This window comes from Exophiala xenobiotica, assembly GCF_000835505.1.
Source record: "Exophiala xenobiotica strain CBS 118157 unplaced genomic scaffold supercont1.4, whole genome shotgun sequence".
Classification (NCBI taxonomy): Eukaryota; Fungi; Ascomycota; class Eurotiomycetes; order Chaetothyriales; family Herpotrichiellaceae; genus Exophiala; species Exophiala xenobiotica.
Genome location: NW_013562491.1, coordinates 1,738,220 through 1,765,931, shown reverse-complemented (window position 1 = coordinate 1,765,931; position 27,712 = coordinate 1,738,220). Strand labels below are relative to the sequence as shown.

Below are 27,712 nucleotides of genomic sequence, written 5' to 3'. Positions count from 1 at the left end.
GTGCTACTTCTGGTTCGCCATCCGCTAGCGTGCATAATCCACAGTTGGACGGAGTACCGTGCCACCGTGCCTTGCCTGCTACAGCCACCAGAAATTTTTGCTTTCCCAACATCATATTCTCGGTACCCATTCGTCAATGCCATCAATGCCATGGATAACAATCTCCATTTTTCCCATATCAGAGCGTGACATCAACTCCAGAATGTATCCAGCAGGTCTGCTACGTTGGAAAATCGCTCGCGACAATGACACCGAGCTTGTGGCACAGGCCCTTCAGATAACCACAGCATACTTTTTCTCCTCCCCAGCCAACTGCGTATCTCGACAGTTGCCACATGCTTTCACCGCTTATCCAATTGGGTCCAGAACTCGGAAGACGCGTGCGATAAAAGCTCAGGATGTGCTGAAGAACAATTATGGTATTACGTATGGTAGGACAAGGTAAAGGGTGTTTGTCTGCTTGAAGACTTCTTTCGTGTCTTTTTCCTTCCTTTCCTTTCCTCTCCAGCCCATCCATCTCCTGTCTCGCCCCTCGGCCCAAACCTGCAGTCTTCTGGTGCCCGACCAGCTTTCGCAGACTTTTAAGACTACAAGCAAGATGTTCGAATTCCTAGACACCGTCGATCGTGGTCTGCCCTCAGAGCGAAACAAGCAAGGCATCCCAGTCAGACCCAGTGTATCCCTTCCAACCTCGCGGAACAACAGCACGACGTCCATCGATTCCTTGCAGTCCTTGCGGTCCGAGCCCGGTTGGATGACCAGCATGAACGGCGTCGACCGCAGTCGCGCCACCTCTACGAGCAGCCAAACCTCGAACAAATCCGGCTCATCCGGCGCATTCAGCAAATTCTTCAAGAGCAAGAAAGACAAAAAAGACACAGAGAGAGTCGTCATCACATCCCAACACGCCGCAGCCGTGCGGGCGAAATTGGCCCGCGACTCCAGATTCGACAAATACAGAAAGGCAGTAGCGAACAAAGACAAGAAAACCACACCCAGAGTCGTGGGGATACTGAGTACTCAGCACCTCACCGCCGAACAGCAGGAATTGAGGCATCCTCATTCCGGTCCGCCCGCACTGTCTGCAGCGGGCGACAAAGTGGACATGCCTGTCCTCGCTCGCATCGTCAGCGGCGACGAAGCCGACGAGGCAGACCAATGGGAGCGCATGCGCGACGAGTGGAAGGAGAGCACGATCCCCGACGTGCAGATGCTGCAAGTCATCGAAGGCGAGGGTCTTGAGAGTGGGAGTTCTTCGGGCACTTCGACGCCGCAGTCGCGAGAGATCGAATTGGTGACAGTTCCGCCGTCAAAGGTTGTCGAGCGGGAAGGCGTGAGATTACTGGCCGTGGCGGACAAGGCGCTCAATTTGCGACCAAAACCGGTGCGAAGACATACACCGATTGGAGGAAGATATACCAAGGATGAGCATGGAGTTTGGAAGAAATGAGCATCGATTTGAAGCCTTCCGAATGTCATTCACGGAAATTTAAGGGAATATCCGACGAAGCCGCCTGCTCACCTCTGTCTTGGCCACCGTCTTCTCTCCTCCACGGCACCAGGCTGGCCACCACCTCTGTGAACACCACCAATGTATGGCGATAAATATACCCCAGACTGGATCGCCCTCTCTTCTCTGTACAGCCAGACCCCATGGGAACCCCTGTTTAGGGTTTGATCCCCTCGCGAGAGAAACAACCCAGACCCGAGCGAGCTCCAACATGGGACTCAAGGAAACATCGACTACTGTGGTATACCCAGCATTGGCAAGGCTGAGGCGGGTATCAGATACTGATATACCTTACACAGTAGCCATGTTCTGCGCGTGCTGAAGATGGTCGTGGCTATATCTCCCTGATAATCATAATGCGGACAAATGTTCAACGACGAAATGGAATGATTCTCGGACTTTATTTTGTCCACTTTATACCTTATTATTATTTCCATCTACCTTGCTATCTTCCATCTTGTCAGTCTATCCCACCGGTCGTGTTTTCATTTCTTCCTTACCATTTCTCCCAACCCGTCCATCTCGAATCCTAATTACTCCAATTATGGCTTTTCCAAAAAGCTATAACAAAAACCCAAATGTCTACATAACGGATTAACGTGATTGATCTTTCCCGGCCCAAAAACGCCATGCTTGAAATGAAGCCCTCCAAATCGACATTATAAACCTTCATGGTTCACGTTAGTTCGCAGTCCTTGTTCAAGCCCTCAAAACGCCATAGTCAATTCCTCTATGCGAAACCCATCTTTTCCGGTACCCATTTTTCGGTGTCCAAGCAACGCTGGGTCGATGTCGTATGGCTCCAAGTGGCCTTCGTCAATCATGTAATCTTCGTTCACATATCCGTCCGCTCGATCGAATAACCCCGTAGTCTTTCGTCATCTCTTCTCCCGGCCGGCTGGTACCGCTTCTTCTCTCACTCTCGACCTTTCTCTTGACCTCTCCCTTATAACATTTTTCTCCTGGAATTGGTCCTCCAGTGTCTCCCTGTTCAGACCCTGTATACTATTCAACCCCTCGAGTCCCAAACCTTCAATGTCCGCCTCTTCATCTATGCGGCTCCTGACACGACACAAATTCACTTGGGCCTCTTGCTTTTCTTCTTCATCACCATTCTCCTCGGCCTTCCTCAGTCTCTCCTCGGCCTTTCTCTTCTTTGCCTCTTGTCGCTCCTCGTTCTCGCGCATTTCGCGGATCATAGTGGACTTCTCGCGAATCCGCCCGCCGTATCTGTAAAACAAAAACGGGATCGGAATGATCAACACCTCCAGCAGACCCAGCAGCGTCCCCGCCCAATTCGGCCCCAAGGCTCGATACATCGGCGGGCCAGCGAGCGGTAAAGTGCCACCCATGAGTGATCTCATCACCGCATTGCCAGCCATCGCACTGGCCGCGTAGATCCCGTAGCTGTATGCAAGATAGTTGCCCGAGTAGATGAAGACGGCACCATTGCCGAACCCGAAGGGAATACCTGCCGCAATGGGCAACGCCCAATGAATGCTGTTGGGTGAGCAAGTCCACGCGAACCACAATTGGCCCACGGGTACCAGGATTGCAGCAACGCAAACGATGCTCAACATGGCCTCGGGTGGGACATTGCCGTCTGCATCCGGCTTGTGCGAGTTGATCATCTTCCGGATCGGCGAGGCGCAAGCTATAATAATCATCGTGCCGATACCAATGCCCAAGAATGAGAGGCCGCTCAAGCCAACGGACCATCCACGACCTTCGGTGAAGACGATCGGGTACGCGACGAAACAGAGGTACAAGATTCCTGTAACGGGTTAGTCAACGACATAGCACGACCTTGGATATGCGACCGGGAGAGACGTACCATAAACGAGCGAAATGTATACATTCCAAAAAATGCAAATCGGCTCCTTGACGGCCATAACGAACGGGCGACTTAGGTTGATCTTCATCAGCTCGACAAACCCTACCCGAATATCGTACCGCGACCAATACCGTTCGTCGTTCTCAGCACGGCGCAGTTTCTTCGCCTTCCGCTGCAACAGAACGGGCGCATACGTCTCCTTGATCACAAAAAGCAAGGCAAACGCTAGACCCGCCCATATCATGACGATCCAGTTCGTCCATCGCCAGCCCAGAGTCTGCGTGACAAACCCGCCGATCACAGGACCTACGACAGGACCGTTCATCGGACCGATGCTCCATATACTGAATGCCGTACTGCGGTACTCGTCGCTGATCAAGTCTGCAATCGTACCAGGCGCGTTGGCGATCAACGCACTGGCAAACATGGCGCCAAAGAAACGGGCGACAATGATGCTCGTGATGTCCTTGGCCAGTCCCGCCGGTATAACAAGAATGGTAAACATGGCCGCGCATATCGTGTAGACCGGTTTCCGGCCATATGTTTCCGCCATGGGGGCCACAATCAGACAGCCAATGGCCAGGCCGAACAGATACAGTGTGACACCAAGTGTGGCAATGGCTTCTGATTCGACGCCGAAATCCTGCATCATCTGGCGCATGCCACTTGTGTATGAGGTCGAGTACATGACGACGCCGAGGGTGCCAAACGAGACTGCGAAGAGGGCCAGTGCTTTGTACCATAGCGGCCAGTTGCGAGGATCGTCCGGGTCATCGACGCTGAAGTCGACTTCATACCTGGGATCGGAGGTAAATGCGGTGCCGCGGGTCGTTATTCGAGTGACTGTCCGGCCGAGGGCGATGGATTGGGATTGTGAGCGGCGAGAGGTCTGGGTGGCGGTTAATGTGAGTGCTCGCTCGTCGTCGTGGTCTGATTCGGATGAGGTAGGGGAGCGGTCGGCGGATGAGGAGAATTCCCTTTCGGAGGGGATTGAACTGGAGTGCGACTGGGTAGGAGAGTCATATTGGGATATGGCGATGACGGGAGGTATGGACTTTTCAGGGTGTGCCATCTTGAAGACTGGGAAGAACCGTCTTCATGAGAGGGAAGAGAGAAGGTCCGTGGACTGGACTGTCTTTAAGAGTCTATACTGACTAGCATGAAGAGCGAAGGGCATAGAGAGAGAAAAACGCAGCGGATATCGAGGATGATAGTTGAGGATGAGGATTGGGGATGAGCACGAGCACGAGCACGAGCACGAGCATGAGAACAAAAACGAACAGACCGACCGACCTACGTTAGTAGAAAGTCAACTTTCACGACAGATTTGCGGTGTGTCCCCTGGACCCTACCACGCCTTCCGGCCTGCACCAGGGCGTCGACTGACATTGACGGTTGGCAGAGGCGTCGAAGGCGTGCAGAGGCTTTCGAAGTCGAGGGGTTTTCGGCAAAGGTGCCGTGCAGACCAGTAAGATAGAAGCATCAAGTTTGCTGAGCGGGCCGATTCAGTACGGCACGCATGGACATGGACACACAGTCAGTCGGTCACACACGGCATTTGGGAAGAAGAGACGGAGAAAAAGACGGTGGGCGGACGGTGCGGACGTGCAGTTAGTGGGACAACAGATCAAAATGATCAGACCAGCTTCCTCCTTTCTGCTTCCCCTCCACCGGTCGAAATTGATGAGAACAGTGGTAAATGGTGATGGTGGGGTTGAAAAAAGGTCGTGTTTGTCGGCAATTGATCAATCTAGGCCTGGCATGGTCACGTGCATAATGCCTGTTAGCCTGGGCCTCGGTAGTTGGGCTGCACTAGGCTGCACTAGGCTTAGCTTATGGATCTGGTCAGGGACTCGAGGACAGGAACACTCAAAAGCTTAGCTGAAGCTGCATACCTAGGTATGTACACACTACCTATACGCAGGTACCTTAGCTTGACCTCCTTTCACCCTTCTGGCGTCTGCCTTCTCCTTTCGGTCTCTTGCTCTTTGGAAAGCCTCCTAGCAAAAGGACTCAGCGGTCGCGACTACGACCGACCAGGACTCTCTGATCATTCTCGCAATAGTAGAGCTTCAACAGTCGAGAATATAGGTAGGATTCTAAGCGCTTTGGAGCCCTTTATATCACTCAGGATCTCGTCTATACCAGGCAGCTCAACATTGAGATTAGGTTCGGTGAGATCCCTATCACCATTCTGACAAACAGTAGAGCCACAAGTGTCTAGAAATATAGGTGGTTTGTTTGGAATACTCTAAAAGTCTTCTACAACGAGGATGACACTTAAAACCGAGGATAGCCTATCTCACTTATACTCCAGGAGGGAATCATTATCAATCTTACTAACAGCAGAGCCTCGAATACCTGAAAATACAGGCTGTATATACACAATGCTGATCACATCATCTACAACCATCGACTACGCTGTCTTCAACGAAATGCCTCTCCTCCTTCAGCCGAGGAAGACCGCCGACCACAACCGCCATTACACTAGAGCCTCATACCAAGAGGGCACCAACTATAACAATGAGCATTCACTGCCATTCACTGCCGACGAAATTTACTCCCTCACCACCATGCAGAGTTTTCACTGCCTTATCGCCTGTTTGTCTTTCAATCCGTTTGTTTTCCTCAAAACAAAGAGCTTCTTCTTGCAAACTTCCACCATCATCCCACCGATATCTAGACTCGTCCTTGCTTCTCTCGCGAGTCGACAACACAAACATGACTTCTCCGTTGCCTTTCAATCACGGATCCGTACGATCAAGATGATGAGGATATGCTGGATGTCCCGCCTCCGTTCTTCGATTACACAACTTCGGAAAACATCGAGGAGATCACCAGACAACAACTCGCCATTATTGCAGACCTTGGAGGTGGCGCCACAGACATCTCCTGCCATACCTTTCGCTTCGTCGCCGATGACAAACACCATTGCCTTCCGAGGCTGACAGAAACGATCCTTGGCATTGAGACTTCTGGAGGTTCACAGAAGCTCACTGAAAGATTCAAGCAAGAATTGAATCAACAACGCGGTGTGTCGGAGTTGTGTGACGGCTTGCAAGGAAGTGAAAATGATGTTTTGGAGGCATTTGTAAAGGGTTTTGATGCAGCAAAGCAGCTCTATGATTACGAGCATCACGAATCCAGCTTTCGTCCTCACTTCAACAAGGCTTATTGTCGGAGGCATCGTGGGGACGTCGATTTGTCGACAAGCGACGACAGGATCACTATTAGCGGAAGCATGATGCAGCGAATGTTCGACCCGTGGCTCGCCGACGTCGTCGGAATGTTGGAGAAATGTGTCGACAGAGTCAAGAGACAAGTGGAGCCAGACAGCACCCATCGTGATCGGCCTGACTGGTCATGGACTGCCACCATACATTGCGAAGAAGCTCAAGGACCATTTCTAGAAGAAAAAGCCGAATGCATGTGACCATTAGGAAATAAGGATCAAGCCAGACGTGGCCTCTCCTGGCTCTCAAAGGGGAGTGGCTCACCGAAAGTGGGCGTGACTAGAGACAAGGACAAAAGAACGGACGCACAGAAAGGGCGGAAGCGGAGCAGCATCGAGACAGGTGGTGTCGATTTTGGCTGAAGACAAGCTCCAGATGCGAAAATGGGGAGAGATTGTGAGGCATACTATCAGAGTCCTACTCACACATGGCGGCACAAGTCTAGAATTGATAGGAACGAGCTCGAATTCCACAGCTTGATGGTTCACCTGAAATGCTTTCTTTTCCATGCATGTGCATTGCCATTTGCGTATATACCGTGTGGTAGATTCCAGGTTGTGTCCTATCCTATTCAATACACAGCAACCTTCTTCCATCCTACCAGAAGCAAAAATTCATAAACATCATACCCGTGGGTTTTCCCTTCGCAGGCACGCAGGCTAAGACATTAGTCCCTATTAACAACCCTGAGACTGCGTCTGGGATTCAACACGACACCTAAGAAACTCGGCTCCTGCCCTGCCATCAAGTCCTCGGTACTGCTCGCGGCCGTCGCGCTGCCCGCCCCGCCCGGCACGTTTCTGTAGGGATTATTACTGTTCAACTGGTTCGCGCGGGCGGACCTGCTACTGCCATTGCCGGAGCGATTGTCCGCGCTGTTCCGGCTGTCCGTCTGGCTCTTGTCGCTGTACTTCTGGCTGCTCGCGAGGCCGCCTGCTGCACCGGCTGCTCCGGCTGCTCCGGCGTGGCCGCCAATGTACCGTGGATCGTCGGACAGATGCTGGCGCTGCGCCATAAACACATGGTTCTTGTAGATCTTGAGCTGCTTGCGGTACAGCCAGACGCAGAAGCCCAGGTACGCGGCCAGCACGGCGAACAAGCCCGCAATAACGCCCGCGGCGATGGCGCCGGTATTGGTCCCACCACCGCCACTGCTGCCTTCGCCACTACTGCCACCGCCGCTGCCAGATCCACTCCCGCCGTTGCCACTGCTCGGACTGCTCGTCCCGCTTGCCCCGGGGGTCGCTGTGACGCTGTACGTGAGCGGCTGGCCCGTCGCGAGGGGGCCCTGGGTCGCTGTCTGCGCGGGCGCCGTGACTGTTGCTTTGCCGACGCCGTTGCCGCCGATCACGCTCTGCACCAAAAGAGGGACTTCGTACCCGTAGCTGCCCTGCAACGCCGAAGCGTCGTCCTGCTGGCTCTTTTGACGATTCAAATCATCGTCGCTGTTCAGCGCGTAGTAGCCGTTCTGCCACGTCAGACTGCTCGTGTTGAACACGTAGATACCGGGACTGTCACAGGACAAGCCCTGCCCGACGTAGCCCCCCACGACGACCATCTGCGCGTTCCACACGTTGCAGGTATGTCCGGCACGGGGACCGGGAGTGGCCTGGTCGCTCGTGTCGACTTTGATCCACGTGAAGCTCGGGACCGTCAGGATCCACATGTCGTCGTACTGGACCTGTTCGCCGTAGGGCACCAGGTTCTGACCGCCGTACATGTGCACCTGCGTCGAGGTGCCGTCGGCCGCGGACACGGCGATGGCGCACGGGTTGACTCGGATCTCGGGCGTGGGCCCGCTCGTGGCCTGCTTGTACCACGTCGAGCTCGCGATGTCGTACACGTCGATCACGTTCATCTGCGTGAATGTCGCGTTTGTCCCGCCCGCCAGCCCGATGATGATGCCCTGCTTCGAGTAGCCCGGCGCGTAGACGAGCACGCCGTCGGCACGTTCCGGGAACCCGCTCGAGTCCTGCACCCCGCCTTCTGTGATGTTGCGGTAGATCCCAGCCGAGCCCGCCGTGCCGGTATTCGACACGGCGTCGTTGGTGTAGCCTGGGAACGTGTATTCGAGGAGGCCTTTGATGTAGACGCGCGCGATCGACTGCGACCAGCCGGGCGTGGTGTAGCCGTCGAGATGGCCGCCGAAGTAGAAGCCGCGGCCGATGCTGGGGACAGACACGCCTGCGCCTTCGGCTGCGCGTTGGACCGGTTGGTTTGCGGGCTCCGAGTTGTCGCCAGAGCTCGTTTTCGGGTTCGACAATTCCGTCCAGGAGGAAGAGGAGATGTCGTAAGACCACGTGGAAAAGGGCACGGGTGACTCGGCAGGGCTGTCTGAGAATTCACCGCCGTACAAATATAGAGCGTCGAATGAATTCCACAAGTAACCTAGCGAAACTGCGGGTGGTCCGCTTGGGACTGGCAGGCCCGTCAGTGATGGCGTCGAGATCTGCCATGATTTTGTCAAGTTGACAGCGAGGAAATCATTAGCTGTGCGCCATTGTTCGTCAGTCAATGAAGCTCATATTCAATATTCAGGGTGTGAGTGGGAAATAACATACTCCATTCGTTCGTCGTCTGGTCGGTAGACGTGGTCGATCTGCCTCCGTAATAGTATAACGTGCCATTGACCACGGCACTTTGTCCTGCCCACCTTTTGCACACGTCGGTAGGACTATCTTCTCTCTTCACATTATTGGGAGCAGGTAGCTCTCTCTTGCTGCGTGGCACCTGCACATTTTCCAACGGTCCAGGCCTTGTCCCGACAGGATTGGCATCGACTTTGAATAAAGGTGTGGTATGTAGACTCGGGATGATCAGGACGATCACTAAGGCCAGGAAGAGCAGCCTCGGTAGGGTAGGGACGAAGAAAGGCATCTGCTCCGTCGCTCGCCTGTTTGCCGGAAAGGAGTCTACACAGTCGGCAGGATCAGGCTCGACAACGTCGACTTTACTTCGAAAGCGAACCTGCAGTCTCGGTCGCGGGCCGTCTTTCAGCTTCGCGTCCACGATCGCATCGTTGCCACCGAGTCCGACTTCGAGAAAAGCAGAGTTTCTTCGCAGAGGTTGAGCTCCGTGTTCGTGTTCGTCGTCGTCGTTGCGCGAGGGAATAATGTCTTGGTCCGTTCGTGCTCTGTCTGGATCGGGGCTTCGTCGACCAGAATGATTCGAAGAGTATGTAGGCACAAGAGCCGGTGTTGTGGAATAACCTGAGGTTTCGCCGGAAATTTGCGGTTCTGGCGATGCCATTCGGGAAATATAGGTGTGTCTGGTAGGTATATAATCAGGGTGGCTGTGTCTTTAGCAAGTGAGACAGGCCATGCGCGGTGGCGGATTCAACAACACGAGCCAAACACCACGAAAAATCAAAAATACATTAATGTCAGATAGACTTGGACGGTATGCAAGTATAACAGTACAGAGTATGGACTTTTGAACCCAAACAAAGCACGAGATTGTAGAGCGCAGATAGCAATATGATACAACAATATGACCTCTGGGAAAATCAAGGCACATAGCGAGTAACTGATGGCCGGCGCCAGGGACAAACAATGACCTCAAGGGAACATGGTTAAGACAGGCCAACAGTCCTTCTTGTCTTCGTTGTCCAATCGAGACGTTGGATATTTGTGGTTCGGAGATCCTTGAGGCCGGGGGCAGTGCCCTTCTGCGTTAGGAGAACAGGGAGGTCAGTGGAGGTCCTGGCGGTGGCACGGGAGGTGGTTCGATCCAGGGAAAGGAATCCTCGATGGACAAGGTCTCAGACTTGCAGAAAGAACGTGACTCGCCAGGAGATACAAAACCGATGACATCGGAGGCGTCGATGCCATTCCACAGGCGAAGCTGCCCCCACTGATTGCTGGACGCTGCTGGGATGATTGGGATCCCTGAAGACGGGAAGTCCGCATGGAAAACACCCAGTGGAGGTGAGATTGCCATGGAGCTCGATGCGGGTTGGTGAGAAGGAGAGGAGTGACAGGGGAGCTTGCATGATCTTCGGTGTCACTCCAGTCAAACAAACGTTGGGTCTCGATCCTCATCTTCTCCTCATCACCACCCCGGCAAGCCTGGATGCCACAGCCGGCCATGCTCACTCGTGACTGCTCACCTACTGTACTTCGACAACTGTATTGAATTGTGGACAACGCATGGCATAAGCATGGTGGACGGTCAATAAGGACAATAATGAGGGGTTCATCTCAATGGGACGATCAGGAAGAAAGTGAGTGGTAAGCTATCGTGGCTATCCAAACAGTGCCCAACTTTACTCCCAGCTTATATTATCCCCATCAGTCGAAATATGGACAAGTCTACCTCGATTATGCTGTACAATTCCGACGACCTGCAATTGCCATATCTCTAGTTAAACCGCGCTATCCTCACTTCCTCCATTTGCCCTTGTCTCCCCCCTAAACTTCTTCTCAGCCACGTCCTGTGGCGTTGCCGCTCGTATGGTGTCGATACAAGATGGACTCAAGTTCTTGCCCGGGCGATCCTCCCATGTCCGAAGCAAAATTGTATGGCACAGCTCGCTGAGCAAGCCATCGAGGCGGCATCAAAGACTGTCAACACTCGGAGGTAGATTTCGGACCCCTTCTGGCCGATGCGGCTTTCTTGCGTCTTGCCGTCAGGCTTGCGTGTGCCCTTGTTGACGGCTGGGTATGTGTCTCGGACTGACGACAAAGTTGCTCATTTGAAGACCTGCACTCCTTATATGTCTCATCTGTTCCTGCAAATCCTCCAGGAGTAGTCTACGGGTTCTGGCATCATGCGGCCATTTTGCCGTCATTGCCATTTCCGTACAGAAAAAAATCTACAAACTGCGCACGAGGTTCAGAAGCCTATTCTGCCCTTCCACGGCTCTTCTTGAAAGGTTTCGTACCTTATGACAGTGTCTGTCTCAGAGACTCAGCTGGAACGGCTGCACTGTAGCATTTCCCTCGATCCGTAAAATGAAAGCTTGCTGCAATAGACGCTCGACAAGTGCCTGCGAGCAACTGAAAGTCTCCCAGTTCCGATGGTGCCGACAGAGCTGGAGAAAAGACCACTTGCTGCCTGTCTCCGGCTTGTATTGCCAGCGACTCACCCTGTGCAATTTCAAATGGTTCACAACAATCTTGTTCTGCTTCAGACCTTTACAACTAACCGCATGAGAGCGAACGAGCTCACCGAGCCAACGGAGGAGGTCATTCTGCTCTCGCAGTAATCTACACTCCTCCGCGTGCCTGAGAACCAACGCCTGCACGCCGCTATTGATCACAGCAGCCAAGTGATCTCTATCCTCCTGCCGGAGGGAAACGTCGATAGGGTCGGGAAGAGGAGGTGGAGCTCACGTCGCTAACTCGAGTATGTACAGCCAGTCCGTGGACAATGCTATAGAAACAGAGATAGCTGGTCTCAGAAGTTGTCATCGAGAAATGTGAGGCCGGCAGCTCACTTGCCGCACGCAAAGACCTTGCCAGCTTACACTTGCTGCATGCTGCAAAAGTCAGTTACGAAAGGGATCAACTCGCGTTCTGCATTCTCAACCCCGTGAATCTGGATCCAGTAAGCTTCGTCTTCCGATGGCCGCGGCACTACGCGAGAACAGTTAGCGAGGTTACGAACGTTAACGACGGGTTCTTACTTTTCATCTTCTCCTCGCCGTGCCCCACTGGAATTAGACCGAGGACACGCTGCTCTTCGTAATTAGGAGGCCAGCTCCGAGCGACCTTGGATGAATTCAGGAGGTGAGATACCGAAAAGACCATGAACTTCGGTGATGTACAGTTGCTGGCCACATCCATATCGTTGTGAGAATATCTGGCGTCCGCGACTGGGACCAGTCTTCAGAGGGTAGATGATCGAATGTGACACAGACGCTTCGCGCCATTCCGCAGAAGAATCGTCCCGAGACATTTGTGAAGTGAGTCAATAGATGAGGAAGAGAAGTCACAGGGTGTAGGACGTGACCGCCTCAAACCGGAGTTGGTCGCTACTATCTCTCCAGTCAGGCTGCTACGGTTCTTCGTCGTCATCGTCGCCCGGAAGCTTCGTAACCGTTAGCAATGCTCAGCACCAAGAAGGGTTGGGAATCGTACGCCGCCGAGAAGCGTACAAAGGTGGCTGGACCATCGTTGATAGTTGCCAAGACGCGGCATGGTTACGAGAAGACGCGGGCCAAGGGTGGGAAACATGGACGAGGGAGAGTGCGAATGGTTGCGAGAGGGAGGAAGATAGGCGTCGTTGTCCCGTCTAGCGTGAGTCAGTACAAAACCCCGGGACGCATCGAAACCTCTCGCAACCGCGAAATGGGGAGGTGAATCACCGAAGCGACTGGATGGATATCCCAAGCAGCCTTGCGTCAGTTATACCGACACTCCTGCCATGTGCTTTTCTGGTTTGCCAATGCTGTGAGGATCAAAGTGTTTGCTTGTTGCGGATTGTGTCCCACGTTTTCTGGCCGGTAGGCCTGAATTACCTGATTTCGGGATCCGCAACCTCGTAAAGTAGCTGATCGGCTTTGTCTCGCATGTGCCGAGGACGCCATTTCAAGGCTCCTTCGACAAGTACATCTGGAATATGAGAGCGATCCTCGGGAACTGTACACATACAAATGGGCTCAACTCAGCGGACAAAGAAGTAGACTTACGGTCGGTGGACGAGTCGAGGCGTGGGTGATTCGTGTACCTGTACTCCACTGGCACCCATTGCTTCTTACTCTCAGCAGCCGTCCTTGAAACCAACTGACACGTTGGCCACCCGGTCGGCAAACTTCCATAGCCAGATAAACCGATCAAGATTGGTCTCAAGGTCTCGAGGTTGTTGAGATTGTTGAGGAACTCTTGCAACCTGGATAGGATCCCTTTCATTCAAGCATGAAAGGGCCGTTGCAGAACCGTTAGGTGTTGGATGTGATGATAAGCTAGAGAGGTTGTGCGATTTGCAGTTGGTCATCGATCCGCTCGAGCGTCAAGTCGACCAATCTAGTACAAACAGAGCTCTCGTGAAATACCGTTGTAGAAACGAAGCCCTGGGGGAATGATGCCTGGAAAAAAGGGCTCTTGCCGATATAGGCAGGTCTTTGAGGCATCTTCACAAGCCATTTTTGCACGCAGAACTCGGACAAAGCAAGGAAGCAAGGTCTGTCCACAAATGAGTCACTTGCTCGGATGTTGTGAGCTGTATCCTGCGCTGCCGTTTCGTGGACGCCCTATCGACATGGCACTCATCGAACAGTGGCATGGGTCGGGGTTGTGAGCTCATTGTGCGACTCGTTGACCGACGGTGATGCTCGTATGGATATATATATTTCAGAATAGTACTTCTGTGACGTGGGCGTCCACCTTGAAGACCCAGTGTAGACAAGGCCGTGGTGGCCAGGGCACTTTTCCTGTCCACAGGAGAGGTAACAGGCTTCCGAAGTCAGTATCTGTTTTGAGGAGGGGGTTTGGAGGGGGGAAGCAGATGGGCAGGAGGTACTTATGGGTTGAGCAGAGAGGAAAGAGAAGTGTAGGATCGTGAAGGTACGTCTCAGCTTCACAACTGTCTTCCAATTGATTCCTCCCAACTGGTTCAATGTACACAGAACTTCATCCTCTTCCCCCCTTAACTCGACTGCGACATGTTTCAGTCATTTCACCTTGTCTCAACGACTCCCTCTGACTCCTCGGAACCCTTGTGAATAGAAAGTTGGGAAGCCTACCTCAGTGAGCCCAAAATCGCTACTATGTAGATCCAGGTCCGAGGGGAACCCCGGCATAGCTGGCAGGGGTTGGTGATGTGGGATGCCTAGGTGTGCCTGGCCTCTGTCACTTACCATACAGGCCATCGTAGTTGGTTTTAGCAGCATAATTTAAGTCGAGAGACTCACACAGCGCTAGTCTTCCTGAATGACGGGGTTTCATTGACTATGTTGCGTGGTCATACATGGCGTAAATTCATGATCCTCAACGCACAGCTATTTGGAACGAGCGATCAATTCTTCAAAGTCATGATCACGGCGCTGGGGGAGCAGTGGCGTCGTCCACCCATCCCCGAACACTTTTCATCCATCTACAACCGAGCAAGGCCAACAGACTCGCCAGGTGCGTGGTATGTTGGGATCTTCATGTCCAAAGCAGCTCCGCTGTAGCCAAGATCCTCAGCAGCAAGGACAGCACACTTCTCACCGATGAGTAGGGCAGTCTATGAGCATGTCAGTATGGTATCAACAAAAGTACAATTTTGCACTTACCGAGAAAGTGTTGCAGCCAACGTTGTCGGGACAGACACTGAGATCAGACACTTTCAGGTTCTTGACGCCGTGGACGTTCAATCTCTCGTCCAAGACACCATGCTTGACGACGTCATTGCCATCCTTTGGACCCATGCTACAAGTTCCAAGAGAGTGCCAGGTAGTCTCGCAGTGGCGTTGGACCCATTTCTCGATCAGCGCGACTGGGACTGGGTTAGCAAAGTGACAACCTCATGCTCGAATGCTACTTACTGTCCTCCTTGGTGTATTTGAGCTTGCCAGAGCGGTCTTCCTGGCAGTTGGAGTTGAGCCAGTTGGGCTCTGTGGCCTTGCCTGACGCAAGTGGGGCGGTCCAGCTACCATGTTGAATGTTGGCAGTGATGTGGTTGGGACCAGCATAGGCATTGCGCGTAGCCAAGTCCATATCCAGTGCACGAGCAGGTGAATCGAACTTGAAGTGAGGGTGCATCGCGGTGACCTCACCAGCATAGGCTCGCATGCGCCGAGCAGTCTCACGAGATTGGATGTAGCCCCAAACCATCGGTGCCATGTCACGCTTGTCATTCATGAACCCAGCATCGAAGTCAGGAGCCTCGTATGGATCTGGAGAGGTAATGTGCGTGAAGCCACGAGAGAAGGGATACTCCAAGAAGTGGAACATGGTGAAGAACTTGCCGGCGGGCATGTCCAAGTGGTCACCGAACCAACCAGCAATGACACTGTAGTGCATGACTGGCTTGTCTGGCTTGTTCTTGAAGTAGCTCTCCCATCCGCTTGGGCTGAAGTCTGGTGTTGGCCAGCTCTTCATCTCCTCAAGTTCTTCCTCAGTAGGGCGTGACTTGACACCAGCTTCGATGCCGTTGGTGGCCAGTGGACCCGTACCCTTGAGGTTCCATTCATCAAAGACGGCCTTTTGGACCTCGGGAACACCTCGAGCAAAGTCATCGAAAGACTCGGTGTCTGGAGTAGCTCGGTAGGTGGCAAACGTGAGGTAATGGTCCTGGAAGTTGAGACCCACCCCTGGGAGCTCAACAATAGGCTTGACACCAGCCTTTTTGAGCTTCTCTGGGTCACCAATACCAGATCGCTGGAGCACAAGAGGTGAGCTCAGAGTACCGCAGCTGACAATGACCAGCTTGCGGGCCTTGAAGAACCTGCGAGGAACATCTTTACCACCAATAGGTTTGGTAGGCACGGTGATGACACCGACAGCTGTGCCATTTTCGATCACGACTCTGTCGACCTTTGTGTTGCATTGAAGATGGAGGTTCTGGTACTTGGCACGAGTAGCGTGGATGTACGCATGGGCGGCATCAGAACGTCGACCAGTGTCTCGGTTGATCCACTTCAGCCAATGCTCAGCACCATGGCCGGTAACGAGGTCCTGAAGGTCATCTGTGACTGGGAAGCCCAAGCTCTCAGCTGCTCGGAGGAAGTCTTGCATGATGGGGTAGGTGTAGTTGCCGAACGAGACCTTGATCGGGCCTTCGAACCCGTGGAGATCCCGGTTGTTACAAGCACGCTGGTATGTCTCGTGCTTCTTCATCAACGGAATCAGCTCCTTGGTCGTCCATCCCTTCATTTTGAAGTCGTCATAATCACTTGCTGACGCCCGGGTGTACATCATAAAGTTGATCGAACTGCCTCCACCGAGGATATGGGCGCAGGGAACAACAGCTCGACGTCCATCCAGGTACTCAGAGGGGCGGGAGTAATAGAAAGTAGCTGTCTTGGAGTCCAACTTCATATTCTTTGGGTAGATGCCAGGACGATAGACCCAGGGGTTGTTGAGGTTGCTCTCTCCGGCCTCAACCAGGAGGACCTGGAGTTTGTGGTCCAGGTTGGCAAGACGTCCAGCAGGAACACATCCTGAACTGCCACCTCCACACACGATGATATCAACCTCGTCGGGGACAGTCATGATTGCGGTGAGATGAATGAACGATATTTCAGAGATGGAAGAAGGTCTGTTTTGCTCTACCAGGAGCAGGCTGGAGGAGGAGAGGAACAGGAGGAAGAGAGGACAACATCTCAAGATATAAGTCTCTCGAAGTACAATCCTCTCCACCTCTCGGTAGAGAGGAGGGGAGGGGTCTCATGCACGACGCGTCGCTCAAGTGAGGAGAGGTCTGGGCTGTGCACCTGGAATCCTTGTAAGCTGATCACCTCGATGCACCTCTAACCGGGCGCTGATTCGACCGAGATGCGGGGTTTGAGCCATAAGACCACAACTGCTGGGGTGTGAATGCGGGCTGGGAGAGGAGGTATATTGGCAGAATGCTGTGAGATAGGCCGAGGGGCGTCGTAACGAGAGAGGTACATGAGTCGGGATACTTTCATGCCACCAACACGGTATGAGAAAAGGTGATGGAGCTGCAGCTCAAGATCCTGGTAAGACGGCGGCAGCAGCAGGCGGTCCTTGCATGGATCTGTAGACAGCTAGCGCCAGCGACTGCGGCAAGGCAAATAAGCTAGCTCCAGCGAGCAATGCACAGTGTTGCGTGTCCAGCCGACATCGAGGGTCTCGAGTCATTCGAAGTTGCAGAAGAGCGCCGAAAACCCCTGCCGTGGCTCCCGGCTCGAAAGGAAAGTCACCTCTGGAGATCATTACCTTGCTGACCATGGCACAGAGAGGAGGTCGAGGAGAGCTGTGATGGTGGCACAAGTCGAGCGTACATTTGTGAACTAAGCCAACGGGACCGACGGATTGAACGGCTATGACGCCCCACCCGTCCGCCAGTGCGAGCGGTAATGCAGGAAATGCGGGGGAGAGCCAGCAGGCAAAGGTGTCCTGCGGCACAGCATGGTAAGCATGGTCGTTGCGTGTCGTGGTTCAAATGGATAAAGTCCTGGATGAAAAATGAAAGATGAAGTGCCGAAAGAAGCGATAGTGGCCGTTGATCAAGCCGCGAGACGGTAAAATTGGGGTTGAAATTGCGGGGGAATATCGAACTAGTCTCGTTCCGCATCTCGAGAAGTGATATTGGAGTAAATAATGCGGTTCAGCTTCGTAGCCTGTCAGGACGAGACAGTAGGTAGATGGAGCAGGGATGGACCTCGCAAGATTCGTGCATTGGCTGCTCCATCCGGTAAGGCAGGCCATGCAAGTAACCTCAGACTGCAGAGGACATCCCAGTGGGACAGACCTCTCCACATAAGCCCCGGGATCAGAATTGATCCATCTCCAGACGAAGGCTATGCGGTGCTCACCTCACAACCTGCTGCAGGATTGGCTCACCTGATATGGCCCCTCTCTCAGAGTAGATGCTGTCGGCACATCCGGTATCTAAAGATATTCTTAGGCCGATATCCACTTCTCTCGGATTGCCCTAGTCCGCGCCATTTCTGTTCATTCAACGATGGGCCTTTCTTTTTGAGCCACGCATACGGATAGAAGACTTCGGGGAAGGTTCTGCTAATTTTCGAATGTGACTTGTTGGGAATTGCCGGATTACGATTTTGGAAATGTGTGGTTGGGAAGGCCAGAAGACATGGTTCGCATAGGCGGAGGCGGCTCGCCCACGTCTAACCCGAGAATCCATCGACGGGCATTCTCCGCATCTGATTGAGGACATTGCATCTGAATCCTGATCCTTTTCGGAGCTAGAGTCATGCAGGCCGGTGTTCCTGTCCTGAGATGTGTTGCTTTTGTTGGCTCCGAGACATTCAATGCGCAGGCAGTTGATGCTGCCGGTCATAGATCAATTGCCGTAGCTCGTCTGTCGCGACTTGGATTTCGAGAATCTGGCCTACCCCTCGCTTCCAGGTGTCTTGCAAACCGAGAAGCTCCCCCTTGTGTGCCTCTTGAGCAGCTTTTCGAGCTTTGTTGAGTTCGTCTGTTTCGGCTTTGACCCTGGCAAGCGCTCGCTCTAGATCCTGCAGAATTTCTTCGGCCTGGGAATTGCTGACAAGCCAAGCGTTCTTGCCAAATTCGTCCAGGAGTTGGAGGTTGGTTGTTCTGCCCGAAAGGAACGTGCTTGCGATGTACGCCTGCCGTAGCGCGAATCGGTTTGCCTTTGGGTCGGTAGTATCGAGGTCTTCGTTCTCAGGTGCTTCATATCTCGCCATGTCAATCCCTCCCTCCATAGGCTGACCTGCAGCGACTCGTTCGATTTCCTTGGAGAATAACTCGGAGAATTTGGTTTCAGAGAGAGGGCCAAGAGATGAATGCGGAGTGGTGAGGTAGTCGGCAGGTAGCTCTCTGTTGATCAATGCTCGGACTCTGTCCTTCTCAGCATCGGTGGGTTCACGGTCAATGTCTGCTGCAGGTTAGTAGGTGCAGGAAAAGTGAGACAGAAAACTCACATGGTAGGGAGTCATGAGACCCGATTAACAAAGACATCTTGCCTGAGGCTGTCGTAGGCTGCTCACTGTTGTGTCTTGATTGACGTTATGCTCGACGAGCGCAGTCAAACATTCATCGCTCTATCAAAACAAAAAAAGTCGTGCCAAGCCATGGTGGCCCGTTATGGAAAGATGATGACGCCGCCCTGTACTCACCCCGGTTCGCTCGTCGACCTCAACAACGCGTTAAGAGGTGCGCGTGGGCCTTTAACGTGCATAGCAGCACAATGAGCTTCACGTCGACCCGCACATTCGTATCAAATACGAAGCCACTCTCTTCGCTCTTCCTCCTCTGCCGGCGGTTTCCATCATGGCATTGTTTGCACAATCCTTGTTGACAACAGATGCGACGAGCTTTCGCTTTGAACCCGAGTGGTGAACTGGTTATGCCGAACTTCGAGATGATATTGAGGCCTAAAATATATCCTTCACAAACCTCGTGGTTACAGAGTGGTGAGAAAAGTCTGTTCAACTTCGACATATATCCAAGTCGAAATAGAGTCAAAATAATCAACTTCATCATGTATACAAGAGCCTCGGGCCAGTGACTATGCAGTGACTCCCACCCTCCACCACTGGCGCCCCCCTTGAGCTGATTGGCGAGCCCTGGGAATGATAACCAGGGAAGTCCTACAAATTGAAAGCAACCAGGCGGCACAGTGTCCCCGTCCTCTCCTTCCAAGGCTGCCAATTATTTTGTTCATCCAGATAACAGTCCATCGAAAGTTCGAAGTTATCCGCGAGGGCACCCACTAATGCAGATGCGCCTTGGATGATTGATCTTATCGACCGTCAACCTCTCTTTCCACAGCACGGCGCAGCGCGACTAACATATGAATTGCTGAGTATCTGCGGACGCAGTGCCGACTGAAGCTTTCAACATTCGACCTCGGGAGAACTCAGCGTACATGGTGACCTTGGGGAGGAGCAGACGTTCCTGGGCTCCAGATGCAATAGTGGCAGGAAGGATGATCCATTGTACATCTGAGCGGAAGGCGCAGCGTAGTAATGTACAAACAACCAGGTTGGTGGAAGTGTAGATCCTTCGATGTTCTCGGTTCTGGGTCGACGTCACATTCTATTCTCCATGATCACTTGGAATTGCTTACTGCAGAATGACGATTACGACTTGAAAACCAGCCGAGCAGCTGACCAGTTGGCTTGACGATGAGCACAGCGTGCACTGTTCCCCACGCGCTCTCTCTGTCAGTACAGTCCACGGTCCGCCATCGGAGTCACAGATATCGTCACAGACCCCAAGTAGCATGGACAGCCTTGACAAACCTCGTTTACATGCTTGACGTTATTGAGTGAAGTATGGTTATACCACCATTACTATGGAGCAAGCATCAGCAGTGTTCTCACGAATCGGAAAAAGCAAAAGGGCAATGAAGAATCTCACAGATTTTGGGCAAAGCCGGATGCCTCCCTCAAAGCTATGGAGGACCTCGAAGCCCATGGCGGCGACGGCCTGGATCCTGGATTCCCCTGATACCTGCGGGGCGGCGGTCAGCAATATGGCACAATTCGACCTCTCAAGGACCTACCATGTCTACGATGCAGGTTGTCAACCCTTGGGCTTTGAGACGCCGGATTCCGTAGAGCAGCAGCCCCTGCAGTACCAGGACGACTTCGCGGCCGATGGGGGAGACGATCGGGGACAGAAACCCTCCAGCAGTGTCATTCGGATCCTGTAGGACGGGTAACAACCGCGCCAGGAGCGAACGACCGTCGCACATGATGGCGCACCCAACAACAGAGCCATCCCCAAGGCTCCGAGCACGAACAACCGGATAGGCCTTGTACTCGGCCAAGCCCATCTTGTACAATTCCACCTCGCCTGGGGTCGCATGACTTTCGACGTAACTGAGAATGTCGGCTGCACTTCCAGGATCGGAGACAGTGTCATAACCGATTGCGAGATCTCTAACGGCGCCTAGCATACCCATGGGCGGCGCCCACTTCGAAAGGTGTCCAAGTCTCATCCTGTGTGCGAGGACCGGGTTGGAAATATGCCAGTCTCGTTTGCCGAACCATTCTCGTAGTCGCTGTCTTTCTCCCGGGTCATCCGCTGGCAGCCCTGAGAAAACGGTGGAAAATCCGGATCCGAGCTGGATCGACTTGACGCCCGGTCGCCCGAGGAGTGCCTGTTTGGCCCTCTTGTGGAGGGAATTGCCAATCGAGAGATTGCGTCTGGTTGGGTCAACGAACAAGGCCCCGATCACTCCGGTGCCGGAGTCTCGGTAAAAATAGGTCGAGCAGAAGCCATAGAGTGCTTGAGTGCTGCTGTTTCGCACCACGAAATGCGCCTCTTCAATATGCTCTTTACGCAGACAGAACGAGTCCGACGTGGTCCCGGCGAGCGACGACCGTCGTTGGGACGGTGTGGCCTTGACCACTGCCCTGATCAGGTCGTCCAGCGCCTTCCCATCTCTGTCCTGAGACCAATGTTCCACTAGCCAGTGCTGTGCCTGTGCTGCCTTGGAGAGCAGTTGCTGCCTCTTGCCGACCCCTGGAAGGGTCCCACTTGGGGCTTGAGCGCCTACGAGGACGTCCACCAGAGACTCGAGTGCGCCTCGCGTGAAGTCAAATGTGCAGATGTGCGTCCCAACGCACCTTTCCATGGAAAAGTCGTAGGGGGAACCGACCGAGACCACAACCAGAGGCTTTTCTCTTCTTTCGTTGCTTGCGCAGAACTGCGAGTTGCACAGCATCGCCACGTGTTTGGTGAACCCCGACTGGTAATGATTGCGGTGGGCGTCTGCTGCCACGATGACGACCGTGCTAGCCCGGCTGATCAGGTTCTGGTGCACGGGACGGACCCCCTGTGCGGTATAAGAAGCATGTAAAAGCTTGCGCCCAAGGCGATGAGCGAGAAGCCGCCCGAATTCAGTGAACGTTTCTTCTCCTTGCATGACCGCTAGGCTGCATTGAAACATATTTTCCGGAAAGGCTTTGACCGGACCGTCCACATCCTCTTGTTTCGCGGCAGATGCGGGAGGTGGCTTCAGTAGGGGAGTCAGTAGAAGGATCTCGTCGGCGTCTCGAGAGGAATCCGCGAGCGGGATAAAGTGGCTTTTGTCACGAAGCAGAGTGATGGAACGTTGGTAGGCGGTTCGGGAGAGTTGTGAGTGTGATAATTGAAGGTCGGAAAGTGCATCCATGCTCATCGGGTTCAGCGCCTTCTCCCACGACGTGCATTTCGACTTCATCTTCAAGACCTTTGCCAGGGATTCATAGACCCTATTCTTGGACAGTGTGCCGTTCTGGACTGCGAGCTTCAGCCCCGAGATGGCATCAAGCTGGACCGGAAACGAGCGGCAGACCACGACGATGTCACATCCGGCGTTGATGGCCATGGCTGTCCCTCCACCCACTCCGATATGTCGCATCACCGATTCCATGCCTAGGCAGGCTGAAACAACCACTCCGTCAAATTCCAATTCTCGCTTGAGAAGCTCCGTCACCACTTGGTGTGACAAGCACGCATGCATCACATGTGCCCCGGAGCCCACCAGGGCGCATCCGCCGACCATCATAGCATCTAACCCTCCAGCGATTGCAGTACGGAAAGGCGACAAGGCACTGGAACTCAGTTGCTCCAACGTGTCTGTGATGACAGGAATCTCCTGGCCCCCAACGCCCAGGAACTGCAGATTCCCATAGGATGGGAAATGTTTGCCGCACGTCGCTATTCCCGCACTCTTATATCCACTTACATAGGTGGTCCCAAGGCGTGACACGTCCTGAGGATCGTCGCCGAACGTGCGAACCCCCAGGGGCTGACTCCTCGCGTTCGTCAGTACATCCAGCACCGGGCCCAGGATCAAGTTGACGCCAACTGCAGCAATCTCTAGGGCCGTAGCTCTTGCGACATCGAAGGCAACCCGGGACGAACCTGTCGCCGCGACTCCCATCGCACTTGGGAATTGCCGGATGTGAGCATCGTCAGTGAGACTATTGACCGCGCCATTTTCTTGATCCAGGGCGATTGTCAGCGGTACTGGGTGGCCGGCTTGGTATGCAATGCTCTGAAGCTCGTAGATCAGTCTATTCGTTTCTGCAGCCGCTGGGCGGTGGTCTAGTCAGCGAGCGCTCATTACCAGGCTGGTTCAATACAGGACGAGGCTGATAATACATCTGAGGTTGTGCGCGGTCAACAGTATGGACCCGAGATGATGATCTTCTATCAACGTTCGAATGGCCGGGGTAACCGTAGTGCCATTCCATCCCATCATGAACAGTTGGCCGATGGCGCTGCAAGACTTGTTAGGTACTTGAGTGGGACGAGACCACCGGAGAAGACCACCAACCGATTAAGATCCTGCCATGGCGGATCTGTGACCTCGATTGTCACATCGCTTGCGACCATCCTTGCCGCACCTCGCAGCCTCAATCCGAAGGAAAAGCTCTCGAGACGCAGGGGAGAGCAGCGCTCTTTTTTTGTGGTCTGCAAGTGCGCTACACAAGTCAGTGACGGTCCTAGAGTCCTTTGCTCTTGTCCCGACGGATCCACTGTGACAAATGGTCCGTGATGGTCGAAGTAGTGAATGGCGCTTCCAAGCCCGACGGGCCGGTCTATGGAACGTTGCCTGTGGAGCTGCTGTTTGATAAGACCAGCACTGACCAGTCAAGAAGTGGGCAATCGTTGCAGCCTCACTGGCCCGAGTTGTCGGATTCTTGGGTGGATATGCAACAATGGCCGCCGGTGGCATGTACGTGCATCGTACATGTTCAGACCCTCTCTCTACCCTGTGGCGTGTCGACGGTCGACGCTTGGTTGTTGGGGAATTACCTTTTCAGTCTGGCATTGGAACGTTAAGCGACTGTGGTGTAGACTTCACCTTCCATCTATCTCCGCCTCTAACACTGCTGCTCACTGCTTCTGTGGCATGACGCATGGCAGGTAGCAAGTCCTGGAATGCAATGTTAGCAAGCGTGCCCTCGCCTGATGAAGTCCCAGGTGAGGAAAGGTCCCGAGGGGCCACCAGAGGGTATGCCATACCACACCCGATTCTACAATCATGCACGCAAATTAGGTTGAATTGACGCTCGATAGGGATGCGATCCACGACGCCTCGCTTGGCTTACCGTTGGGCACCATTGAAGATGACAGCCTTTTTGCATCCTTCGACGACGTCTTCGACAACACCGCTTCATACGACTGGTTCGTGAGTGATGTTTCAAACCATCAATCCCTCCATGCCACCCCCGAAACTTCACCCTTAAACCAATTTCGTTCGGAATGGAGCGACCAAAAGCGATCTCACGAGCCCCAGACCTCAGGGCTGGACAATTCACCATTTTTCTCGACGGATTCCAGGCCCAGGAAGGCCAGCCAAAGGCCAAATGTTTTCCAGAATCCTGCAATCGATCAAGACGACCAACTCCTCCAATTCAAGAGCTTGTCACCCGAACATCGTGTAGTTGATTGCAACGGGAAGTCTGTGCCAATGTCGATCACTGCGCAATTGCAGGGCAATTTCTTCCTGGCCAATTCGCAGCCGGATGGTGATCCGGAACTGACGATTCATCGGCGCAACCTGTTTCGCATCTCGGGTATGATTTCGACGAGTTCAAAGTCATGCTGTGTGGTTGACGAGCTGGGCAATCTCACGGCCCTCGCCAGTGTCAACGTGTGTCTGACCGCTACGGAATCGATCGAAGGCAGAAGAGTTGAGGTCATCCAGGTGTCGTCGTCCAAGACAACGGTTCCCGCACTCTCATCGGCTGCGGAGGACTCTTCGCCTCGTGCTCCTGTTCCCATTCGGTTGGGTCTTACCACCGGAGCCGGAAGTCCTGGGGAGGAAAAGGCGCTCTCATTCATGTGGAAGAGACTGCAATTCAGGAGCTCGACCGCTAACAGTAGGTTATTTATCTGTGTTTCATGATGAATTTGAATATATCGTGCTAAATCCAAGGGCAGATGGTCGACGCAATGGTGTTCAGCAGAAATATCTCCTGAAGTTGACTATGAAAGCCGTCCTAGCGACAGGTAAGGAGATTTGCTTCGCGGAGACCGAGTCTAGTGCCATAATCGTCCGTGGAAGGAGTGCGGGACTTTTCACGAATCGAGAGAATCCTGAGCAATCAAGTCGAAAGTCGTCCCCTGCGGTCCAGTTCCCGGCCAGCGTTGCGGCGACGCCTGATCTTGCTCCTGATTCCAGGAGCTACGTCTTGGCAAGAAATACAAACACAAACACACCAGTACAAGCTCATTCAACGCCACTCCTGCCGTGGTCGCGAGTGGAAGCACTCTCCACGAACAGGACCTTGGAGCTCAGGTTCAACAAGACGGATTCAATGCCACAGAATGTGTCAGATCGTAAGCGAACTAGTTTGGAGCGCACACCCGGGAGCGTCCCTCTTGTGACCGATGCCACTGCTCATAGGCTAGAAGATGGAGCTGCCACCAGTAACGTCAACAACAGTAACAAACGCGCTTTATATGGCGATACCGATGGTAACCGAAGCATGCCCGGGACGTCGACGTCGACTCCAGGCGTTGAGAGGCTGGAGCCAGAGCCAGAGGCAGACCCGTTGTACGAATACTTCCCACTGGGTCTGGAAGGATGGATGCCTCCCGTGGACGCAGTCTACAGACCTCACATTGCACATAACACCCTCCTGGTACCCGACCTACAAGCTCTGTTTGACAATCGAGTGCTCGACTGACACTACTTGTAATGTTATCTCTAGCAAACCTTCTTTTGATTATTCTATATCTATTTTTGGGTGACGGACCATCACCATTTATTGCTGAATTCCTTTCCCTGGATGATGTTCACCATTTCCGTGACGGCGGGCAATCTTCCTCCTTCTCCTCCGCTGCCCCTCCCAAAGAGCATGCCCTTAAGCATCACACTCCTGTAGTTTTGACCCGGGGACACCTTCCCCAGAACTTGTTCCTTCCTGTTTTCAACGCGCGTCGGAACCGGGACAGGTCTGCCGACGACAGCTTCCATGCCCAGCCAGGCAAATGTGATAGCTTCTTTGGCACCTCCAGGAATGCCGGCCTCCTCGAGCATCAGGATCCTGGTTTTGGGATAGCTGTCCCGAATGAAGTCGATGATGTTTGGATTATTGGCCCCGCCACCGCAGAGAAAGATCTCGTCAATGTCCTGGGATGGCGCAAACCGACGGTAATGGTCGACGATGGATTGGGCTGTGATGCGAGTGATGGTGGCGACGATGTCGTCGGGACTGAGGCCCTTTTGCTCGCCTCTGGCAATCAGGTCCAGGGCCAAGGTGTCGCGAAAATCTTCCCGGCCGGTCGTCTTCGGAAGCTCGCGGCCGAAGTATGGGTGTCGAAGGAACTCGTCCACCAGGTCCTGGTCGACCTGGCCTCTTTTACCCATTTCGCCGTCCTTGTCGTATTCCCGCGCTCCTTTGGTAAAGTAGCGGACAGCCGCATCAATGTAGACGTTCCCAGGACCCGTGTCGAAGTCATAACATTGGTCAAGACCCCCTTGCACGTCGGCAGGGATGAAGCAGACGTTGGCGATCCCGCCGATATTCTGACAAGCCCGCAGCTTTGTGGGGTGGTGAAGCAGCAAGGCGTCGAAGAAGGCGACGAGCGGTGCTCCCTGGCGACCAACTGCGACTTCACTGATTCGGAAATCGGAGACGGTGGTGATTGAGGTCCGCGCAGCAATGATCGCGCCTTCGGCCATACTGAGCGTCGTCCTCACTTGTCCGTCGCGAGGCTCAGGCAGATGCCATATCGTTAGGCCGTGCGATCCGATGGCGTCGATGGTAGACTTGTTGATGCCATGTTTGGTGGTGAACTCCTCCACAGCCCTGACAAAGGCTTCTCCCAGGATGATGTTGACTTCTGCAATCTCCTCTGGCGACGTCGAGTTGTTCAAGATCATTTTCATCACACGGGCCTTGACTTTCGGGTCCAAAGGCGTCTCGCCGTACTGTAACAACTCGAACTCGACGGGCGCTGATGCATCCAGCTGCTTGAAGCGACATAATGCACAATCGATCCCGTCCTGTCACCGGCTCGTTGTCAACACACCATACTCGACAAAGTGCTGGTAATACTCTTACCATGGATGTGCCACTATTTAATCCCAGCACAGTGAGATCCAGTAGCGGCCCGTCAAAGCCCTCTTGGCGCCTGGGTTCACCATTCCCTATCCCAGGCGCTCCGTCGACATGAGGCAATGTTGGTTGGACCATTTCGAGAGCTTTTAAGACCGTCTCATTTTGGTCGTTTCAATGGTCACCGCAAGCATATCACTTTCAAACATCGTGGTGACTGTGGCATAATAACCTAATGTGAAGAGGAATGGGTCCCACATAACGGGAAAAGCGGCCCAGCAGGACCCTCTCTGTGATAAGCGGCAATGTGCGACACACCGGCTCTGCTCATGGATTGTAACGTAGCGTCGTAGCCTTTTTGACGTCGAGACTAACATTGTCCCTTATCATTAGTTACCAGTCCGTCAGCAACAAGACACACAAGTGGGCCGGCCTGGAACTGATCGAGTGTACCTCATGGGAAGCTATTTACGTTACACATTTTCGCACTGGTACGAGATCATGAGAGGCTGTTCGTTCATTGAAAC

General features: G+C 53.5%; 10 protein-coding genes across 11 annotated transcripts; 4 read left to right on the top strand and 6 right to left on the bottom strand.

Annotated features, from left to right (window-relative positions):
- Positions 1–138: 138 nt before the first annotated feature.
- On the top strand, positions 139–1,944 carry PV05_06849 (uncharacterized protein). The gene has a single exon (XM_013459624.1). The coding sequence runs from the start codon at positions 599–601 to the stop codon at positions 1,448–1,450; it is 852 nt and encodes a 283-aa protein (XP_013315078.1). The 5' UTR covers positions 139–598; the 3' UTR covers positions 1,451–1,944.
- PV05_06848 (uncharacterized protein) lies at positions 1,910–4,634 on the bottom strand. The gene is made up of 2 exons (XM_013459623.1): positions 3,345–4,634; positions 1,910–3,284 (listed from the first exon to the last, which is right to left on the bottom strand). Exons 1-2 carry the CDS (start codon positions 4,414–4,416, stop codon positions 2,389–2,391), a joined length of 1,968 nt encoding a protein of 655 aa, XP_013315077.1. The 5' UTR covers positions 4,417–4,634; the 3' UTR covers positions 1,910–2,388.
- A 983-nt stretch (positions 4,635–5,617) lies between these two features.
- On the top strand, positions 5,618–6,292 carry PV05_06847 (uncharacterized protein; the record flags this gene model as incomplete). The annotated part of the gene is made up of 1 exon (XM_013459622.1): positions 5,618–6,292. One exon carries the CDS (start codon positions 5,618–5,620, stop codon positions 6,290–6,292), a length of 675 nt encoding a protein of 224 aa, XP_013315076.1.
- On the top strand, positions 6,121–6,777 carry PV05_06846 (uncharacterized protein; the record flags this gene model as incomplete). The annotated part of the gene is made up of 1 exon (XM_013459621.1): positions 6,121–6,777. One exon carries the CDS (start codon positions 6,121–6,123, stop codon positions 6,775–6,777), a length of 657 nt encoding a protein of 218 aa, XP_013315075.1.
- A 288-nt stretch (positions 6,778–7,065) lies between these two features.
- Positions 7,066–10,103, bottom strand: PV05_06845 (uncharacterized protein). Its single transcript, XM_013459620.1, has 2 exons — positions 9,139–10,103; positions 7,066–9,067 (listed from the first exon to the last, which is right to left on the bottom strand). Exons 1-2 carry the CDS (start codon positions 9,824–9,826, stop codon positions 7,245–7,247), a joined length of 2,511 nt encoding a protein of 836 aa, XP_013315074.1. The 5' UTR covers positions 9,827–10,103; the 3' UTR covers positions 7,066–7,244.
- A 4,508-nt stretch (positions 10,104–14,611) lies between these two features.
- Positions 14,612–16,713, bottom strand: PV05_06844 (uncharacterized protein; the record flags this gene model as incomplete). The annotated part of the gene is made up of 3 exons (XM_013459619.1): positions 14,612–14,743; positions 14,793–14,995; positions 15,045–16,713. The coding sequence occupies 3 exons, from the start codon at positions 16,711–16,713 to the stop codon at positions 14,612–14,614; spliced, it is 2,004 nt and encodes a 667-aa protein (XP_013315073.1).
- A 1,745-nt stretch (positions 16,714–18,458) lies between these two features.
- Positions 18,459–19,134, bottom strand: PV05_06843 (uncharacterized protein; the record flags this gene model as incomplete). The annotated part of the gene is made up of 2 exons (XM_013459618.1): positions 18,459–19,051; positions 19,098–19,134. 2 exons carry the CDS (start codon positions 19,132–19,134, stop codon positions 18,459–18,461), a joined length of 630 nt encoding a protein of 209 aa, XP_013315072.1.
- A 416-nt stretch (positions 19,135–19,550) lies between these two features.
- On the bottom strand, positions 19,551–23,553 carry PV05_06842. Of its 2 annotated transcripts, XM_013459617.1 has the most exons (6): positions 23,450–23,553; positions 23,275–23,393; positions 20,684–23,205; positions 20,539–20,631; positions 20,246–20,471; positions 19,551–20,196 (listed from the first exon to the last, which is right to left on the bottom strand). In XM_013459617.1, exons 1-5 carry the CDS (start codon positions 23,506–23,508, stop codon positions 20,469–20,471), a joined length of 2,796 nt encoding a protein of 931 aa, XP_013315071.1. In that variant the 5' UTR covers positions 23,509–23,553; the 3' UTR covers positions 19,551–20,196; positions 20,246–20,468. The 2 variants fall into 2 exon arrangements, with proteins under 2 accessions (XP_013315071.1, XP_013315070.1); XM_013459616.1 differs by having other exon boundaries at positions 20,684–23,393.
- A 358-nt stretch (positions 23,554–23,911) lies between these two features.
- Positions 23,912–25,898, top strand: PV05_06841 (uncharacterized protein). Its single transcript, XM_013459615.1, has 3 exons — positions 23,912–24,130; positions 24,196–25,001; positions 25,063–25,898. Exons 1-3 carry the CDS (start codon positions 24,036–24,038, stop codon positions 25,809–25,811), a joined length of 1,650 nt encoding a protein of 549 aa, XP_013315069.1. The 5' UTR covers positions 23,912–24,035; the 3' UTR covers positions 25,812–25,898.
- PV05_06840 (uncharacterized protein) lies at positions 25,826–27,396 on the bottom strand. The gene is made up of 2 exons (XM_013459614.1): positions 27,192–27,396; positions 25,826–27,133 (listed from the first exon to the last, which is right to left on the bottom strand). Exons 1-2 carry the CDS (start codon positions 27,321–27,323, stop codon positions 25,883–25,885), a joined length of 1,383 nt encoding a protein of 460 aa, XP_013315068.1. The 5' UTR covers positions 27,324–27,396; the 3' UTR covers positions 25,826–25,882.
- Between the last annotated feature and the right edge of the window lie 316 nt (positions 27,397–27,712).

What these genes read in the sequence shown, in the direction of transcription:
- PV05_06849 (XM_013459624.1), top strand. Translation starts at nt 599, where the DNA reads ATGTTCGAATTCCTAGACACCGTCGATCGTGGTCTGCCCTCAGAGCGA.
- PV05_06848 (XM_013459623.1), bottom strand. Translation starts at nt 4,416, where the DNA reads ATGGCACACCCTGAAAAGTCCATACCTCCCGTCATCGCCATATCCCAA. An exon ending in ATACATTTCGCTCGTTTATG is followed by an intron (nt 3,285 to 3,344) that starts GTACGTCTCTCC and finishes AACCCGTTACAG; the next exon opens with GAATCTTGTACCTCTGTTTC.
- PV05_06845 (XM_013459620.1), bottom strand. Translation starts at nt 9,826, where the DNA reads ATGGCATCGCCAGAACCGCAAATTTCCGGCGAAACCTCAGGTTATTCC. An exon ending in CCAGACGACGAACGAATGGA is followed by an intron (nt 9,068 to 9,138) that starts GTATGTTATTTC and finishes AATGGCGCACAG; the next exon opens with CTAATGATTTCCTCGCTGTC.
- PV05_06842 (XM_013459617.1), bottom strand. Translation starts at nt 23,508, where the DNA reads ATGGTCGCAAGCGATGTGACAATCGAGGTCACAGATCCGCCATGGCAG. An exon ending in GACCGCGCACAACCTCAGAT is followed by an intron (nt 23,206 to 23,274) that starts GTATTATCAGCC and finishes ACCACCGCCCAG; the next exon opens with CGGCTGCAGAAACGAATAGA. An exon ending in CAACCTGCATCGTAGACATG is followed by an intron (nt 20,632 to 20,683) that starts GTAGGTCCTTGA and finishes GCCGCCCCGCAG; the next exon opens with GTATCAGGGGAATCCAGGAT.
- PV05_06841 (XM_013459615.1), top strand. Translation starts at nt 24,036, where the DNA reads ATGGCAGGTAGCAAGTCCTGGAATGCAATGTTAGCAAGCGTGCCCTCG. An exon ending in TCCCGAGGGGCCACCAGAGG is followed by an intron (nt 24,131 to 24,195) that starts GTATGCCATACC and finishes GACGCTCGATAG; the next exon opens with GGATGCGATCCACGACGCCT. An exon ending in CAGGAGCTCGACCGCTAACA is followed by an intron (nt 25,002 to 25,062) that starts GTAGGTTATTTA and finishes ATCCAAGGGCAG; the next exon opens with ATGGTCGACGCAATGGTGTT.
- PV05_06840 (XM_013459614.1), bottom strand. Translation starts at nt 27,323, where the DNA reads ATGGTCCAACCAACATTGCCTCATGTCGACGGAGCGCCTGGGATAGGG. An exon ending in TAAATAGTGGCACATCCATG is followed by an intron (nt 27,134 to 27,191) that starts GTAAGAGTATTA and finishes AGCCGGTGACAG; the next exon opens with GACGGGATCGATTGTGCATT.